The sequence below is a fragment of the Marmota monax genome, unplaced genomic scaffold, assembly GCF_021218885.2.
Source record: "Marmota monax isolate L192 unplaced genomic scaffold, Marmota_monax_Labrador192_F-V1.1 WCK01_AAM20220418_F8-fsc00002, whole genome shotgun sequence".
NCBI lineage: Eukaryota > Metazoa > Chordata > Mammalia > Rodentia > Sciuridae > Marmota > Marmota monax.
The window spans coordinates 15828419-15848430 of record NW_026693571.1 but is presented as its reverse complement, the minus strand read 5'-3'; the positions used below and the strand labels follow the sequence as shown (position 1 = coordinate 15848430).

At 33.5% G+C, this 20012-nt stretch overlaps 1 protein-coding gene across 2 annotated transcripts in view; it reads left to right on the top strand.

Moving 5' to 3' along the window:
- Window positions 1–20012, top strand: part of Bank1 (B cell scaffold protein with ankyrin repeats 1) — a 305105-nt gene that overhangs the window by 121844 nt on the left and 163249 nt on the right. For both annotated transcript variants that reach the window (XM_046458972.2, XM_046458971.2), the window contains exon 7: window positions 4135–4331. In XM_046458972.2, the coding sequence (XP_046314928.1) occupies window positions 4135–4331 (197 nt within the window). The remainder of the gene's footprint in view (window positions 1–4134; window positions 4332–20012) is intronic.

The window sequence follows — 20012 nt, the reverse complement described above, 5'->3', positions numbered from 1 at the left end:
TAAACTCCCCATAGACATTTTATTCTGTTTTTCTAAAATTACCATTTGACAAATATTGGCTAAAAAACATAAAATAAAATTTTATTTTGTCCAAAAAAATAAAAAGCAAATTTGCCACACCTTAGTATGAATTATGGTTTTCCTGTTTATACCTTGATCATAAAAACAAATGCAATCTTTAAATTTTTAGTAAAACACAGATATACATTTAATGATATGAAAAGTCCCATGAAATATAGATTGAATATTAGTTATATTCTAAAATATTCTTGTATCTTTTAAAGAAGTATATTGTTTTAATCTAACAAGTTAGATTATAAACTGTACAGAGTTTAAGAAAATAAGGAAATAGTATATGAGCTAAGACCACTAGGCCTTCTATTCCTGATTAGGATGTACAACATCACAAGTGACTATTTTTCCTACTATAACAGGAACACATAAGATGATCTTCAAAATTACAGTTTCTTTTTTTAATCCAAGAGAAATTTGGTGACAAAAGAAGCATGAATAAACTAATTCCAGGAAGTGACAAGGCCCACACAAAACTAAAAAAAAAAAAAATTCCTGAGTGCTTTCATCCCTGATGGAACAAGACAAAGAAAACACACTACAGATAAGAAGCAAAGAGAAATCAGCTCAACATTTGATCAACTTTTAACATATACATTTAGACTATGTGTGATGAACAAAAATCCCAAAGAGCCCCAGCTACAGAGCAGGACTGAACTACTTAACAGGTCTCTTATTTAATCCCTTATTTAAAATGTTGTGAGTGAAAAGTCATTAACTCAATGGCTGGAGGTAAATCAGGAAAGTTTGAGAGAGATCCTTAAACACTGGCTTTCCTGAAGGCCAGCCAGTGGCTGCTGAAGAGTAGGAGTGGGACAGCATTACTAACAATTCTCCCCAAAGCTTTCATGTTATGGAAAGCCCAGCAGCTGGGTTCTAAGCACAGAGAGGAATGAAAGCTGCAAGAAATACCTTTGCGCTATTGGAATGTGAGGAGTCTGCCGTAGTTCAGTGTATCGCAGACACCCTGCAGAACCTGAGAGATACTTTGAGGGGAATGAATTTAAAGACAGATCCAAAGAAAATCTGGCAGCTAGAATGTAAAGCAATATAGATTTTACCAGGAATCAGATCCCAATCTGTACTGAGTAGGAAGTATGATCCTGCCCTCAAAATATCTGAAGTCAATGGTCAAGTGAATCTAAGTCAAGTCACAAAAGAGAGCAAAAAAGTAAAGTCACAAAAGCTCAGCTATAGATTAACTTGACTGAATAAATGGTGTGCCTTTTTGTGAGGATAAATGTTATTTTAATCCTTTAACACAAAGCAAAACATATGATAAGAAATTACAAGATACACGAAGAAGGAAAAAAAGGAGATTTACAGTCAAGAAAAGAAATAGTCAATAGAAGCAGAATCAGAAATGCTCCCTCCGGATGTTGAAATCATCAGATGAGAATGTTAAAAAAACTATGATGAATATTCTGTACAATCTGTTGCAAAAGTTAAGCAACCAGTGTGAAAAGAATAATTTCATCAGTGAAATTAAAATTATAATAAGAAATATTAGAAATTGCAGTATCAAAAAAATTAAATTAGATGGGCTTAATAACAGAAATAACAGAAGACTAAGGTAATCAGTGAATTTGAAGAGAAGTAAAAAAAAAATTGAACTGAAAAAGGAAAAACACTCTGAATCTAAAGTCATATGATAGACTAAGCTTAACTTGTCTTTATATTAATTGAGCTCAACTCTGATTCAAGCTATATATGATAATATTAAATTTATCTAGAATATATGTAACTGAATTTCCTGACTAAGGTGAGCAAGAAGTAAAAAGAAATATTTGAGGAAATAGTGGCTGAAAATTATTCAAAATTAATGAAGGGTATCAACTCACAGATTTAATAAGCCTTGCAAACCCCAAGTAGAGTAAATACAAAAATTTACACCTAGCCATGCCAAAATCAAAGACAAAAAAGGAAATTACAGAAGTATCTAGGGGTAGTAACTTGAGTGGATGTTGGAGAAAACACATTCCATGCAGGACAGCAATCATAAAAATGACACTTCTCACTAGAAATAGGCCAGAAGACAATAGAACACAAGAGCATGTACTGTATAATCCTATCTACATGAAACTCAAGACAAAATAAAACTATCTTGGGCTGGGATTGTGGCTCAGTGGTAGAACGTTCACCTAGCACAGGCGGGACCCGGGTTTGATTCTCAGCACCACATAAAAAATAAAAGCATTGTGTTGTGTCCATCTACTCCTAAAAAAAATATTAAAAAGAAAATAAAACTATCTATGCTCATAAAATTTACAAAGCAGTTGACTCGAAGTGAGGAATTGACTAGAATGGAGCATAAGTGCACTTTCAGTGATGATAAAATGCTTTATTTAACTTATTTTGAGTATAGGTAACATGGCTGCATACAGTTATCAGACCTCATCTAACTCATCATTCATTAGTACACTTTTAAATGTAAATTATATTTTATAAATATTTCAAAAGCCAATAGGGACATTAATGTCTTTAAGCAAAAATATGAATGATCATGTGATCCAGAGTTAAAGTCTAATGAATATCAAGGAAAAGAATGTATTACTCCAGAGTCACACATAGAGTATTACCTGAGCAGCATCCATTGTTTGATGATGAGTGAATGCCCAGGACATAGGGGCAGACTCCCCAGTAAGCGTTTTTTAAGAAACACCTGGACTACTCATTAATGCTTGTTACTGTTTGGGGTCTATAAAAACATATAATTAAGGAAGTTTTTTATTGTTTAATATATTATATAATATAGCAAAGAGTTAGGTAATCAAGCATGTAAAAATCTGACATTATGTTATAGCTTTTCTTTATTAACTCTGACCTGGTGTAACTATAGCAGAAAACTTTATGTCTATAATGCATTGTGGTGCAAATAATTGTTAAGTAAATAATAACTCATTATTAATTAATAATTATTTATTTTCAAGAAAATACATTATTTTCAACTTGAAATGTGGGTATGTACCCCATGTAATATAATTTTCACTCATTTTGACCCATTGCGCAACATATAAGGAAGAGCAAGTAATTAATGGTTGAAATATAACTATAGTTTTACCTACATCATCTACTAAAAGTGTAGAAAAGTCATTCATCAGTTTATGTTTTTATTTTTTTAGTTTTAAATTTTGGTATGTTTATTGGTTCATTATAATAATACATAATAGTTTAATTTATTATGCCATATTTATACATGCACATAACATAATTTGATCAATCTCATTCCCTAGTACCTTCATTTTCCATTCCCTTCTCTCTTGTCTCTCCCCTGATCCATTTGCTCTACTCTACTGATCTTCCTATTATTATTATTTTTTTTCAATTGTACATTATAATTGTATATATAAATAAGATTCATTGTAGCATATTCATACATGAACATTCCATAAGATGGCTGTTTATATTCATTCTTTTATAGTTATACACAATTAATACATGTCTTGACAGTTACAAGTAATTGTGAAATTCAGTCTAAACGTGGATATGAAAGTCAAAATCCTGATGGAAAATTATATACTGAGGTTACTTACAAAAGTGTTCACCTGTATTTCCTGTTGCATTTAATTTTTTAAAGAAAATTTTGTAGAAGTCTTATATAACACCTCTAGGAATTTCATGTTCATTTCAAATTCAGAAGGAAGCAAACTAGACATGGCAGTAGAAAACACAAAATGAGTTTTTAGATGAATTTATAGAATTTTGTTATTTAATGTTTGCCTTATTTCATAGTACATTCAGAAGGAGTTAGTAAACCGTAATGTTTTTGTTTTGTTTTGTTTTACATTTAGGAGGCTGATGTGGCTTTCTAAATTAAATTTATCCTATGAATAAGATTGCCACATTATGCTGATGGGAATAGTAGTTTGTATTTACGTTAAGATGAGGAACAGAAAAAGGAGAAGGATGCTACACTGCTAAAACCGTTGATACATTCTTAGATACTTAACATTTGCTTGCTTTGCAGGCAATACTTTTAGGGAAAGGTTTGTGTTTTACTTTTTTATGGAATGGGAGATGTAATAAAAACATATTAAATCCTATTATTTACTATGGTTTCAGATACTCATGTCAAACAACTACCAACTATTCTCCACTGTGCAGCAAAATTTGGTTTAAAGAACCTGGCTATTCATCTGCTTCAATGTTCAGGAGCAATCTGGGCATGTAAGATGAAAAATATGGATGGTTCAGACCCAGCACAGATTGCTGAAAGGTGTGGTCACAAAGAACTCAAGAAAATCTTCGAAGATTTCTCAGTAAGGTTTTTTCTTATTATACCTCTAAAACTCTTTTATGAAGTAACTGTGTGCATGCATTTGCACATGTACATTGCTTTTTTGAAAATATTATTGTAGCGTGGCTAATCTGTAGTATCTGTTGGTTCTGATCTATCCATCATCTTAAGAAGCATTTTGCAAGATTAGTCAACTTGTTCTAGCATTGCCATGAACCAACTTTGATTCCCAATTTTAAACATAATTTTTGAAACCTGCTTTATCTGACTTCTATATAGCCTGTTTGATATTGAAAAGAAATAAATTTATTACTTTTAGTCTTCTTCTAAAATCAAGGTAGTTTTAGACACACGAAAACAGGTCAGTTTTATGTTAAATGAATGCATTTTGATAATAGTTCAAAAAGCCTACACAATAAGAAGTTAACTTATGTTGCTGAAATTTATTTATCTTATTATTTATGTTGAAATCCCAAATTTCAGAACACTCTTTAATGAATGCTAGTTTTATAAAAATAAAGCCAAGAGAAAATTTTATCTCAGTAAATAAAATACACTTTGTGTATCCATAATCAAGTTTAGAAACCATTTTTTTTCTGTATGTAACAAAAGTATGCACATTTTGCTGCAGAAAGTGAATTAAAGTTCTAATGGCTCTTGGAAAAATATAATAGGACAAAAATTATGCTGGTGAATACATCAAAATTTATCTTTGGAGCCACAAAACAGATATAATTTTATTGTCAATGAGCAGTTAATATAGAGCATTGAAAAACTATAGACAGATTCAGGTCATTTCAGCATTTTTTACAATTATCAGATTAAGTCAATATAATACTGACTTCTAAAAAAAATCACTGGCATTTTTAATTTCCAGAGAGTGAAATGACAAATAATGGCCTTTTTTCCAATTGTAAAACATGGCAAAATAGTTAACAAGTGAGCATGGATATTATCCACTCTCTAGAATGATCTTCGTGCCATCTTTATAATAAATGTAATAAAATTAATAAAAATTCTGATTTTTTAGTCCATGTCCTTCAAACTAGAAAAGTGCATTATTTTCGCTTCTGGAAAGATTTTAGTGATTCTCAAAAATGCCAACATTTAGTTAGTTCTTCTAGTTTATCTGATGGGTACATTCATTTTAACAATTATCTACTATAACCAACCATGGTAGAACAAATTTGCAATTCCAATTACCCTGAAGATGGAGGCTAGAGTACCATAAACTTGAAGCCAATATCAGTAACTTAGCAAGACCCTATTTCAAATTTTAAAATTAAGGAAACAAAAAAGGCTGATGATGTAGCTCAGTGGTAAAGTACCTTTGAATCCAATCCCTAGCAATGAAAAGAAAATTTAAAAATTACTGTGTGTAGTCATTGACCAGAGCAACATGGCATCTATCTGAGGTAAGTCAAGGAGTGAATTTGGCCTTGGATATTTTCCCATGATACTGTTATTCAGTATATCCAACTCTTTATCTATCCTCTAATTTTTAGCCATTGATGGACATAGGTTAAAAGTTTTTCTAGAAGTTTCAGCAGCTAGAATTATTTTCTCAGATAAACCCTAATTTTCAAAGATTGATGCTTCAGTTCCTGTTCTCAGTGAAGACTGCCTTTTGACAGATGCAGCCCATGCAAGCTTCACGTGCTCTATAAGTGATAAAATACTAGATAATGATGAAGATGCGGGGGGTAGAAGATGGGAATTTACAGATGTGGGAAATATTTTCTTCTCTTACATCCTCTGGGTATTTATATCTTTGTTCCTATAATAATAGTACTGATATGAAATGATCACTATCATTCTCTCTAGGTGACTATTCACCCTTTTGCAGAGTTCTGATTGATCATTAGCCTATGGGATTTGTGAAATGATTTTTATATATTCTGTCTTCATGACTTGTAATATTTTACCGGAATGTTTTTAGTAGACATTGTAGATCAGATAGATATCAATCTATGAATGCTGTGCAGTGAGAAAGATGCTCCAAGGATCAACAGTTCCACAAGTACATTTTAATGACTATAGATAATTTTAAGTGTAATAATTTAAAAACCTATCAAAGGCCTTATTTATAAATGTGTGGTTAAAAAATGAAAACATGAGTGTTAGGCTGTGAAACACATACAAAAATAGTTTCATGTTGGTTTATTTACCTCATAAATCTGGAAGTAGTCTTATCTTCTTAAAGTATGCCAGATAACTAGATATTGACACTATTCTAAGTTATGATAGCTATGTCTAAAAAAATATCTAAACCTAATAAAGGAAAACTGTGGGATCTCATTTTGCTATTAAAATATTATATTTTAATAATATTTGCATTGCTTTAGTTTTATAAACACACTCTGATGAATCAAAGATTTTCTCAAGTGCATTCAAATTTTCTATGAACTATTATTTCTGAGGAGCTGAAAAGGCAGATATCTTTCAAGTTGTACATTTACCAACCACCAATGGACCATACCTTTTTATTTTTAAAAAAATCTATTTTTAATTGAAATACATTTTGCCTCTGATGGATTTGCTTATCTGTTGAATTCTTCCTAATCCCCTATCAATGTAATGTTCATTTTAGAATCTCACAGGGAGTCACAATACAGTGAGTTGGGTCATAACTTAATAAAGTGAGTAAAAAGAAGAAGCCATTTTGCTTTTAGAAAAATACAGAAAATAATGTATTCATAAACCAAGTGACATTCATATTTTAGTGTTAGCTATGTAAAGGAGAAGAAAGAGTTGTGGGGAGAAAGGAGAGTATGTCTAAAATCATAATTCTTAAATTATTTTATGACATCTTTTTGAGAAGTTAATTATTTATTCATAATTTATGAACAGAGCCTCTTGTGAATTGCTTTCAAGGTTTGATAAAGTTATCTAGCTAACACCTACACTTCTTTTGTTATTGGTTCTTTTAGTTATACATAACATTAGGGTACATTTTGACATAATTATAAAAGCATGGAATATAATTTTCTGTAATTCATTCCCAGTACTTGCCCTTTTCATCTCCTCCTCCCTCTCCCTGTTCCCTTCTCTTTATTATACTGATCTTTGTGCTATTTACTTTTAGACATTTTTATAGTTAATATCTTGTGAATGATGGTGAAATTCACCGTTCATATACATACGTAGGAAAATTAGGTCAGATTCATTCTGCTGTTCTTCCTTTATTCCATCCCTTCTTTCTCCACCTCAGTCCCTCTGCTGATCTTTGTTCTATTTTGTTGGAATTCCTCCCCTCTTCCCTTTGACTCTTTTTCTTTCTCTCTCTCTTTTTCTCCTTATTTTGAACTAGCTTTCATAAATCAGAGAAAACATTTGATCTTTAGCTTTCTGAGCCTGGCTTATTTCACTTAGCGTGATAGTCTCTACTTCCATCAATTTACCAGGAAATTCCATAATTTCATGCTTTACTATGGTTGAGTAATACTCCAATGTGCACTCATAACACAATTTTTATTCATTCATCTGTTGAAGAATACCTTGGTTGGTTCCATAGCTTGGCTATCATGAATTGTACTGCTATGAACATTGATGTGGCTGTATCCCTAACATATGATGATTTTAGATCTTTTTTATATATACTGAGGAGTGAGATAGCTGAATCATATGGTGGTTCCATTTCTAGGTTTTTGAGAAATCTCCACACTGCTTTCCAGAGTGGTTACACAAACTTACAGTCCCACCAACAATATATGAGAGTACTTTTCCCCACATACTTGCCAACACTTATTATTACTTATATTCTTGAAAATTGCCATTATAACTGGGGTGAGATGAAATGTGCTTCTTTATTATTTTCAGCTATTACTGGATGTTAAAACTATGTATTTCTACAATCTATAAAATCTTTCAAATGTTTACTCATTTTTCAGTTTCTGGCAATGTCTTCTATAAAATTAATATGAAAGATAGATGAACAAAGGTCAAAAGATTTGGTATTTCAATCCACAACTAAGTATGAACCACTATTTGCTAACAGAATTCTTGAGGAAAACCCAGACAATTTCAAATAACAAGTGTCAATATTGATGAATATATAATTCACTTAAAAACATACCTTGTAAGTTTAAAATACATGGAAAATTGAATGTAAACTGGAACCTAGCCTTAGATCAAGAAACATTTTTGACAGGCTGGGGATGTGGCTTAGTTGGTACAGGGCTTGCCTTGCATGTGTGAAGCCCTGGGTTCAATTCTCAGTACTGCACACACACACACACACACACACACAAACATATACATACACAGAAAGGCACTTTGAGATTTAAGATAAAGCATACAACAAATATGAGTGTTTATTTTAAGCTAAATGATATAAGTAATTTTTTCTTGTTTTGTCTCAAGTATATCACCCTTTCCATCCCCATCAATTTAAACCCTAACAAAATGATTGCACCAATGTGTAAATAGAGAAGGAAAATATGTCTTCCTCTGTCAGCTGGTGGTGGAACTGAAGAACCAACAGTCATTTACCTTAGGTTCAATTTTAAAAAAATACCTTTTTTCTTTCTCTACAATATTCATTCATATGGTTTTGGGTCAATAGTAATAAGATCTTAATCATAGAGATTCTTCAGGAAAATTTTAAAAAATAGGAAAATTAGTTTTCTGTATACTTTCACTAGCTGACTTTTTAGGAACACTCTTGATTGGGAACCTTTCTATTACTCACATCTGTAGCATTCCTGGGACATCCTGTTCTCATGAACCATCTCTACAGTTTTCTTTGCCCCTGTGGACAGTGGGCTCCAGTATGTGTGTGTGCAAATATTCTGTGGCCCTCTGGTGTCTGATTGAAAGATCCTGATATTTTCCAAATGGTCAAGGGTTGGAATGAAAATATGGCAGAGTTGATATTAAAGTATTCACAGTATCCCTGATATAAAGCAATAACTGACTCACATTGAAAACCTCTTGTTCCAGAAGTTAATTAATCTTGTGTTTTGGTCAGTGAACATTCTCTTTTTCTTGGCATTGTTCACTTAGTACATTCTACCTAGTGTTTTTGTTTTCAAGTAGATTGTTTCATTGCATTAATAGATATTATTATTATGTAATTGATTTTAAATGGTAGTACAACCTGCTTTGCATTTGTAGTTTCTTCTCTCTTATAAATCTAGATGTTCCCAATGGCTAATAGGCTACCCACCTCTCTTGCCGTCAGGTGATCAGAAGGTGCCTGACATGAATTTACTCTGTGATGGGAAATAAAGCAAGTGTTCAGTTTAAAGACTTGTTTGCTCTCACTTATGCAAAGGTATCCCTGACTAGATTTCACACTGGTCATATTCTCAATATATTTAGGTTTTTAAAATACTGTTATTTGGGAATTCATAGATTACTGTTTTCAGCATAAATTTTTTAACAGACTAGACTACAATGAATTTTAGAATTCCAGCTTTTACTCAATATTGATGTTCTGATAGAACTGAGGAAACTGGATTAAGACTCATAACTGCACTTGACTGCACACATTATGAATTCATATCTCAGTTGTGCTTTTGAAGCTACTTAGCGATTTCTTTCTAAAAATCCCTTTAAATGCACCATAGTGGCTCTTATCGAATTGTTCTCTTCCCCAGATTCTCAAGTTTTGATGTCCTTACTCTGCACTCTAAAAGTCCTATCTAAACTCTCTTAACTCTCTTTTCTTCTTTCTCTAATTTTTCATTTCATCTCACACACAGAACCTTGGGACTCAGCCAGGTCTGGATTTTAAGCCTAATTTCATTAAAACCCAAGTTTACATCCTTGGGAAAAAAGTAATTCTTTATAGGATGTTTTACAATTTGATGAAATTAATATGAAAGCATTAAGTATATAGAAGATTCACAAAAAGTGATATGCATTTTCCTTATTTTCTTTCAATTGATTGTTATTCATTCCAAGTTTAGGCCATCAAGGATCAAACCCTCTCTTTTGCATCATGCATCCCATTATATGGACTCTTCCATTAACAAACATCTTTAATGTGTGCATGTGTGTGTGTGTGTGTGTACATATAAAATATATATATATATATATATATATATATATATATATATATACACATACTTGCTTTACATATACATATATTCTATTATTACATTACACATATATGTTATTATTGTTTATGCCAGGCATGTTCACATTATATTCTTATACTAAATATGTTTGAATTAGATATTTTTTCTTTCATTTTACAGACAAGGAAATTAAACTTCAAAGTTTAATTTAATCAAGCCCCTTGGTAGCAATGTACTCAATGAGCAAAGTGCTTTAGGCAAAACAAAGTCTCACTGGAGCTGAACTTGTTAAAAACAAATAGAGTGATAGCTCATGCCCCAGCAGGTGATGAAACAGATGAACACAAATGTCCAAAACTTCTACACAATGGAAGGAAGAATCATAACTGGAACAACTGAAATCCTGTGGAATTTGTGTGAAGCAGAAGATAAATAAATTATAAATTAGATTTTAAATAAGAATAATTTAATGGGAAATATGAACAATACATCTGTGTGAAAAGAATGGATTCTGAATTTGTAGGAAGAAGGTAGAGCACATATAAAGTTTGTCTTCTTGGGACAAATGCAACTTTACTTACATACAGACTGAAATCCTAAAAAAAAAAAATTCTTGGGTTCATATCCATCATGTCCATCAGTCTGCTTCCACACAGGAGGAAGTGAAAGCAAGATCAGGACAGCATGCAGCTAATCTCCATGATAGTGCAGTCCTTCCAGAGGAAAATGGAAACAAACCTCAGCGGGGAAAAGCAAGATGAGTTACATATCTGAAAAGACCTTGAGTGATTTCCAATGCACACGTGTAAACACATTATTTCATTATCAATTTATATCATAACAAACAAAATTAGTCCTCAACTCCAACAAACAAGAGGTTTTTATGATGCACATATAGTATATGTTTTGTGCTTCCAGTTTCTTGAATGGACCTGTATCTAAGAAATATATTAAATCCAGCATTCAGGAGCTTTTGTTTTGTTATTTTACACTAAAAATTCTATCTTATTTAAAAATACATTTATGTTTCTCATAACATAGGTGTCTACTATATTTCTCATGTCAAGATCTCTTTACTTCTTTACTGTATAATTTCCCTGAATTGTATGATCAGTATTTTAAAAAGTAATTTACTGTTAAAAAATTATTCTAAGTTTAATGACTCTGTTGGCAGTTTGAACAAGAAACAGCTGAGATGAGGAGCCACATCTCGAGTTATCCTTGGCAAAGGAAAATATTAGCCTTCTGAGGAGATGTCATGAATTTGTTCCAAAATGAGATTTATCCTCTGATATATATTTGAATGTTAATCTTCACATTAGGGAAAATTTTCTGTAGGCCCCAAGTAAGTCCCTCAGGGATGATTTAAACCCTATGTACCCACTCTCCTCTTGCAGAGGGCATGCAAAACAGCTGGGGTGACATCTCAGCCATAGCAAATGCATATTTCAGAAGAATTTATATTATCTCTGATCTTCAGTGTGTCAGGTGCCTTAGCTGCTGGGATTGCACCCGTGGTAAATGAGGACAAGTGACAATATGATTTTGATTGCCTATTGGCTCAGTAGGTAGTGATTTTTATACTCATTACATTAAAATTAATTGAATACCCACAGGTAACAAGGCAATTCATGAAAGTAACAGCAGGAAATAATGTACATGTGCTTACAGTTCATCTCCAATAGAGATCATTAATACACCATTAACATATTTTTTCAAGGTTGAAACGGTATCTCATTCTCAACAGGTAATTCCTTTTCTTTGACATATTTACTACAGAAGCTCGTGACCTCAGCATTTACTGAGGGTCACATCCCTGCATATGGTAGCTAAATGGTCTTTTAAGACCCTTAGAGCACCACATTTTTTATTATTCTGAGACTTATAATTTCTTAGAAACCTTCTAAATTTGTGTTCCTTTGTTTTTTCTGGTTTCTTTCTAACCAGTTAGCTGTGTAGAACTGAGAGTTGTCACCTACATGCCTGCTGGTCAAAAGGAAATGCAATTCCAGGGTGCAAAATTAATCACAAATGCTAATTAAAGCAATCGGTATTGACACCATAGCTTTAGAAAGCGGACCTCATGAAATAAACACAATCTCATTTTCCTGTGAGAAGGAAAGTATACAAAGCAAATAATTAAAATTTTATTAGGAAAATATGGTTCTTAAAAATTCTCTTTTAATTGTGCTTAAATTTTAGTCATTCTTTACATTTGAAGATAGAAAAACTTATTTCATATAATTCAATGCAAATAAGTATGTACTTGTCTACAAGTATCATGCCATGGTCCTATTTTTAAATGTATATAAAGGTCTCTTCAGGATTTGAGGCCAAATGAAAAAAAAAAACATAGATTTGTATATTAAAAAGAAATGAATATTCATCAAACATAGCTCTGAACCTGAGAAATATTATTTTTTCAACTTTTCTTGTGCAGAATACCTTCCTTGAAATATATATAATGTGAAAAAGTAAAGATTATGATTGATTTATTTTGCTTCAATGAAATATAGTATGAAAGTAAAATAGATGGTTTCAGTGAAGGCTAAAATTTGAACCCAGTTCTTATATGAGCCTGAAAATAAATAGTCTCCCTAATTTTAGTTGAGCTGATCAATTTATTGATTGATTAACGAAATATTTACTCAGTAGATATTAGGTACCAAGCATTTTTTTTCCAAGCCCTGGAAATTCAAAATGATTAAAATTCCTGCCCTAGTAGGAAAAAAAGACTATACACAAATAAATAAGACATAGAATATATCTAAAGACCACTGGTATTTTAGGACAGGAAGAAATAGAAGTCATCACCTTGTGCAAAGTAGTGTGTGGGAAGGGCTGGGAGGGAGGAGCAATTTAAAAATGAGTAGTCAGGGAAGTGCTCACTGAGGAAGCCTCTTAGTAACAACCTGAAAGCTACAAAGCAGAAAGTCATACAGGTGTCTGAGGAGAAAGTATTCCAAGAACAGAAAACAGTGCAGCAAGTGTAAAGGCCCCAGCGTGCACGTCTAGAAAAGAGGAAGTAGGCCAATGTCACTGAAGCCGTGGTAAACTAGAGAGAGAGGGAAGAGTAATAAATGGAGTCAGAAAGGTGTCTGGAAGCAGAATCTGTAGAACCTCCCCAGCTGTCATGATTTGGATATAAGGTATCCCATAAAAGCTACTGTTTTAAAGTGGGAATATTCAGTGATGGAATGATTAGATTCTGAGAGCTGTAACCTCCTCTGTGGATTAATCCACCAGGTGGATTAATAATTTGAACAGACTATCTGGGAGGTATCTCTAGGCAGACGGGGATGATGGAGGCAGTAGGTCACCAGGGGTGTGACTGGAGTTTATATCTGTCCCTAGTGCCTTGCTGTGGCTCTCTTTCTATGCTTCTAAACTGCCAAGAGTTGAGCAGCTTTCCTTTACCACATCCTTCTGCCATGTTCTGCTCCGCCTCAAACTCAGAGCAATGGAGTCAGCCAACCAGGGACTCAGACCTCTGAAACTGTGAGCTCAAAATAAACTTTTCCTCCTCGAAGTTCTTCTTACCTGGGATTTTGGTCACAGGAGTGAAAAGCTGATTAATACACAATCAATGGTGAGGATTCAGGATTTTATAGAAAGAAAGCCATAAGGGATTGCTGAGGAGAGACATGATATGTTCTCATTTCAGTTAACTAGACTTGAGTTCAACCATCGACAACAGATTAATGGGAAAGGACAGGAGGAATGAGACCTGATTACAGACTACTCCAATAATCCAGATGTTGGTGATAAAATGGTAGTAGTTTAGACTAGAATGACAACAGCAAAGACAGAAGCAGTATTTTACACTAGAATCAAGAAGGTTCGTGGATGTTTTGATTCTGTAGGTGTGAAAGAAAGTAAATAATTGTTGATAGTTCCAAGGATGTTGGAGGAAGCAAAGACAGTGATTAATTGCTGCTTACTGGGATGATTCTGTCTGAAGAACCCTTTTGTTGAGAGATACCAGTAGATTAGCTTCAGAAATCTTAAATTTGAAATGCCTACTAGAAATTCCAATGTTTAGAAGTTGAGGTAATAGAGAGTCTTTGCAGAAAAGGAAAACATCAATACATCTATTGACCTGGAAGGAAAGAAAAATAAATGATTTTCACAGATGACACAGTGGTCAGCTGTGCCAAATTTTCCTGACAGAGCAACCAAATAAGAAAGAGAATCAACTTTTGGATTTAGCGATATGTATTTGGATATTTGTATTTGCATATTGTAGACAACTCCTTAAAATTAATCATCATAATAAGACTTTCCAAATATTGAAAAGAGGGAATCGTGATTCGTTGAAAGAAAAGAGAGGGAAATATCAAATCCTGTAATGAAATATGAGTTCTGTGATACTTTGGAGAAAATGCTGATAAATATTTTACTTTAATTTAGTTTGTCCCCAACATGTCTTTTTAGATGTTTGTGGAAACAAGAGGGAAGCATGGTTCTATTTCAGATGCATGTTTCCTGATGCATGGATTGGAATTCCTCATGAAAATCTTTTGCAGGAGGGGACAACATCCATCCTCTAACTGGCACGAGTGTCATGGAGAGAAAGTGAACTGCCGGGAGCGGGGAGCACAGCATTTTTATCTGTCAGACAATAATGTCCATTCATAGTGACAAATCTTAAACTGAGATTCTTCATTCGAGCCTGTGGCTGAGATTTCAGCCTAAACAAGCACATTTCTCCCCTTATTACTGTTTAATTTTCTTTTCTCTGTACTGCTGAGTCCACTTATTCAAATCTGGCTCTCAGTAAAACATCAGTAAGCCAATTAATCCATTTCCTTAATGAGAACTCTCTATTACAAGAATGGGTAACTGCATAGACTTATATTGAACCTATCAATCTTGCATTTGGAGGAAAGAATGCCAATTATCCAAGCAATCTGGTTCATTACTGCAGTATTGGACTACATTGCTGAACAGGCCAACAGCTCAATTCAATTGCACTGTAAGAGTGAGAAGCACTGGGAGGTGAAAATTTTGTTGAGGACCCATTATATGTTAGGTTAATTTGGAAAATTTATTCCTTTCCACCTTATTCGGTAATTTCTACTTTGTGTACATTTCAGAAAACTGAGATTTGCAAGTTAGATAGTTGAACTATAAAAGTATCAAATAGCCTCCAAAAAGTTAGTGATCTGTAATAATAAAAGCCTATTAATTTTATGGTATCACTTCATGAATTCCTTAATTATTAGGATGATTCTTTCCAATTTTACCTAGTCTATAAGAGTAAAACAGAAAGAGAATGAATTTTGTATGGGGACAAAAGGAGTCAGTGATCTAAATTTTATTTTTTTAAATGCTTCCTGAGTAAGCCAGGTTCTCACTTCTAATCTGTTCCGTTCTCTCCTTGGCATTCAAACCTTATATCCATACAACACCACTGAATGGAATGTTGGCCTCATCATTGTGTTATAATCATCCCCAAGTACATAGCCAGCGCTTGTGCTGTGTCTGATGTGGTAGGAATTGTTAGAGAAGGAAGAAATGAAAAAGGAAACCCTATATTTTTATTCCTTTATAAATCTATATCATGAACACCAGATTGTTTAAGGTTCATATTATACATATAGAAGGTCTTTGGAATTGGTAAAGCCCTAGCAAAGTTTGTAGTGTTATCATTATCACTTTTAAACTTCCTTGCAAACATATTTTAATATTTTAATCAGTTTATGAGTGAATTATTAACACTTGATCTTCTAATTAAAAACCAATTATATTACTCATGAATATTTCATATTTTTTTATTCTGATTTAGGATATGTCTCCTATAATAAATGCAGGGGACAATATTCATCAGATTTCCCCTTAAGTAGGTTAAACTATAACATTCCCTTAGCCTGGAAAATGAATATGTTTACTATTTTATTTTGGTCTGTCTTCTACTTATTAAGTCAATGGAGTCTCTGAGTCCAAGAAAAATTCAAGTTTCCATCATGAAAATACCAGAAGTTACATTTAGCAACATATAGCTAATATCATGTGGTGATATAAGTAAAACTTCCAGGCAGTATAGTTTTCCCTGCTTTTCAAGGCATCTTCATGGCATGTACCAATACAATAAATATATTAGTAAATTCAAGTCTAGATATTCTTTCCTTTATCAGACTATAAATTTGATGAGATTATATCAGAGTTGATAGGATATACTAATATATGTGGGTATCAATTTACTGTTTCTCCTACAGAATTGTAAATTATACAACAGTATTCACCACCACTGGGAGTAATTTCTTTTCCAGGAAAACAAGTCAGTGGAAGAAACACATATTAAAGGGGTACAAGGTTTTATATGGCTGTTCTGTTGGCACCATCTTCCTTACAAAAGTTTTGTTATATCGGTAGCCAAGGTGAATTCCCCTGGATGGCAGTTCTTACTGCTGTGTTAGCAATCTCTTTACAAGCAAATCATATCGACAAATTTTGCTCCATATGAATTTTAAATACAAGTTATTATGTATAATGTCATAGTAATGACTGTCAAGGAGAATGTTAAGCCAGCTAGCACAATGTAATATGGAGACAGGACCAAGGAAGTAGCATCAAGTTCATAGCAACAGATGGTCAAATATACAGTGAAAGTATAAGAATTCTGTCTCCCAGTCTAGCAGAAGCTGGTCAGGGAAGGAAATTCTATTCAGACCTCATCATAGCAGTGCTTAAAGGACACCAAACTGATAGTGCTACGACCATGGACTGTTTAGTAAGTTCTGTGAGACACCATCATTCCATGGTCAGGTTCCCTTATAATTATTTCTGGTTTATTTAGAGTGATTTAAATCTTTTAATCCATTCCAGTTTGCTGCTAAAAAAAAAAAATACTGGTGTCTGAAAGCATGATTCACTCCAACAACCATAAATGTTGTGGTGGCCTCTGCTTGGGGCCTGGAAGTCACCCCCAAGATCCCAGGGTATGAAACTAAGAGCCAAGGGTAAAGCCACAAGCCCTTTGAATGAGATCTCTTACTACCTCAAAGACAGTCAAACATGTGTTAGCAATAACTGATGTGAAACACAGTGGATTATTAAAACCTTTATTAGCAGCCCTAAGGTATACAGAACTTCTTTAATCAGCTTTGTTTTCAAAAAAAGGAGATTGTGGCCATCGCTGTGCTTGTTTGAAAGACTCTTTCAATATCTTTCTTCTGTGAAGTTAGGTAAATGGAAGGGTAGAATGAGTTGTATGACTGGCTAAGAAGCTACACTGGGAAGTAGCTGAGAGGAATAAAGGGGAAATGATGATTGTCACCATTGAAGGGGAAACTCTTGATTCCTTTGATGGAAATGAAAGAAAATTGTCATCACATGCAGCACAAGTGAATTATATAATCCAGATGACTCCTTTTTCATAGGGTTCTGGAGAGGTATTTATTAGTCATTTCTGTCAAGACAATCATGGCGGCAGAGTAGTTCAATGGTAGAGCACTTGCCTGGCATGCAAAAGGCCCTGGATTCTATCTCCATTACCACAAAAAGAAAGAAAGACAATCAAAAATTAATAAGCTTTCCTGATTGATATAACAAGTGACTTCATGACCATCACTTAAAAAACAAAATCCTGAAACAAGTTAAAACTTTACTAACTTACAACAAACTATTAAAATAATTTATAAATTAAAATTCCCTATACAGCACAACTACTGTGACCATACTGACACTCTAAGGCCATTTTAAAACAGCTTCTCTAGGAAATTCTTTCAAATTTCATATATGTTGACCAAAGCCACAATTTATTGTACACGTATTTTATGAACAACATTTAGCTACACTTTTCCTATCAAGACGGTGGCTAACTCCTTGCTGAAATACCATCGTCTCTATGAGGTCTACTCTGACCACTATAATTAAAATTACTAATCCTGACACCCTCTTCACCTAGAAATCCAGTTACCTCCTGTCTTGCTTTTTCTCTTTGCCATTGAACTTATCACTTTTCAGAACATACATGGTAGCATTTATTGTCTACTTACACCCCACTTCACTCCAACCCTAGAATGTAAGCACCATGAGGACAAGGATCATTGTTTTGTTTTGTTTTTGAATTCAAAATCTTTTCAAGTTTGAAGAAACCCATCAACGGAAATGAACATAGTAGAATTGAACATCCACATTGCTTTTCTGAAAGTTGTAAGACAAATTCTTAAGAAGTCAGTCAGGAAAATAGCTGTGTCAGAAAATTGCCTTGTGGACATAAATTGAAATGTAAATCTTTCTGTGGGCTGCTAATTTTATGAAATATATATATATATATTGCTCATCAGTGGGCCACTGGGACTACTCATTAGTTGATTGGAGAGAAATACACCATTTACGCCTTAACCCAAGGCCCATAGTCTACTTTTTGAGAACATATTTATTTTAATTTTTGAAATTGCCAATGAAGATAAAAAGGGTGGAAGGAAAAGAGATATTCTTTGAATTCGATAAGTCATAGTTATTACCTAATGTATCATCAAATGCTATTGAAAATCTTGTTTATATGTAATGTCATGATTGATAGAACCTGCCATCTTTTCCCCAAGTAATCAGTTTAGGGGGGCCTTAGAGAATCTACAAATTATGGAACAAAGCCTTTCACTGCATTCCTATTAAGTTTAATTAACAGGGAAAAAAACCCTGACATCACATATATCAGCCATGATTACATGAATGGCAGATAGCTCTTGGGAAATCTGAGGCCATAAAACTCTTTCGCTGTCATGATAAAGACTAATGACACTGCGTTCCAAAATTGGTCTTTAAGACCTTTGCATGCAGGTGTTCCCTATTCATTCCCCATGTTTTATTAAAAATATGCTATGTGCAGTGCCTTATACACAGTCCCCAAAATACTTTACATTTACTTCACATCCATCTCTCTTTGCCTCCAGCAATAATAACTCGGCCTACCTTGCAAACACTGTGGTTTCCTTATCCCATATTCCTGAAAGTCATAGACCAAGATGTATCTCTTATCACCCTCTCTACCTGAGCATATCCTTGCCTGAAATACTAGCCAATGAAATTAATCTACTGCTCATAGCACCATTCTTTCAATATTTTGAATTTATTTCATTTTTCCTGATTTGATAACAGTCATTTTCTTTCCCAAGTGGGTTCTCCAAGGGCCTCTGTTCCCAGTCATAACTTCTACACCTGTTCTTTTCTAAATTAGATAATTTTATAAAACCCTCTATGGGTTAAAATTCTGTGATTTGGGGTCTGTGTCAAGCATACCTTATAGTTATTTCATAAAGCTACTCTACTTCTGACTTCCTCTAACAAGACATCCTAAAATACAATTTTAGTTTCTTAAAATATGTGCAATTTTCCTTGCTAGTTGCAAAGTGATTATCACTAAATATAGCAACAGGCAAGTTACAGTGTCTTAGGACATCATGCAGTATGACATACATATTACATGTTCAACATAGTTTGACAGAGTTTGAGGAGGTGGGTCTGCCCCACGCAGTAACTAGACTGGCAAATGCTTCACACCTTAAAACAGCAGTGTCTCCAAACTTGCCTTCTGAGACTGCAAGGGTAAGGGAATAGAGAGAAGAAGGTTTAGAGACCCAAACTTTCAACTGCCTTTTCCCAGAACTACAGAATATCATCACCTCTCACAAATCATTGATCTAAACTGATCACATGACCCCAATCCTACTACA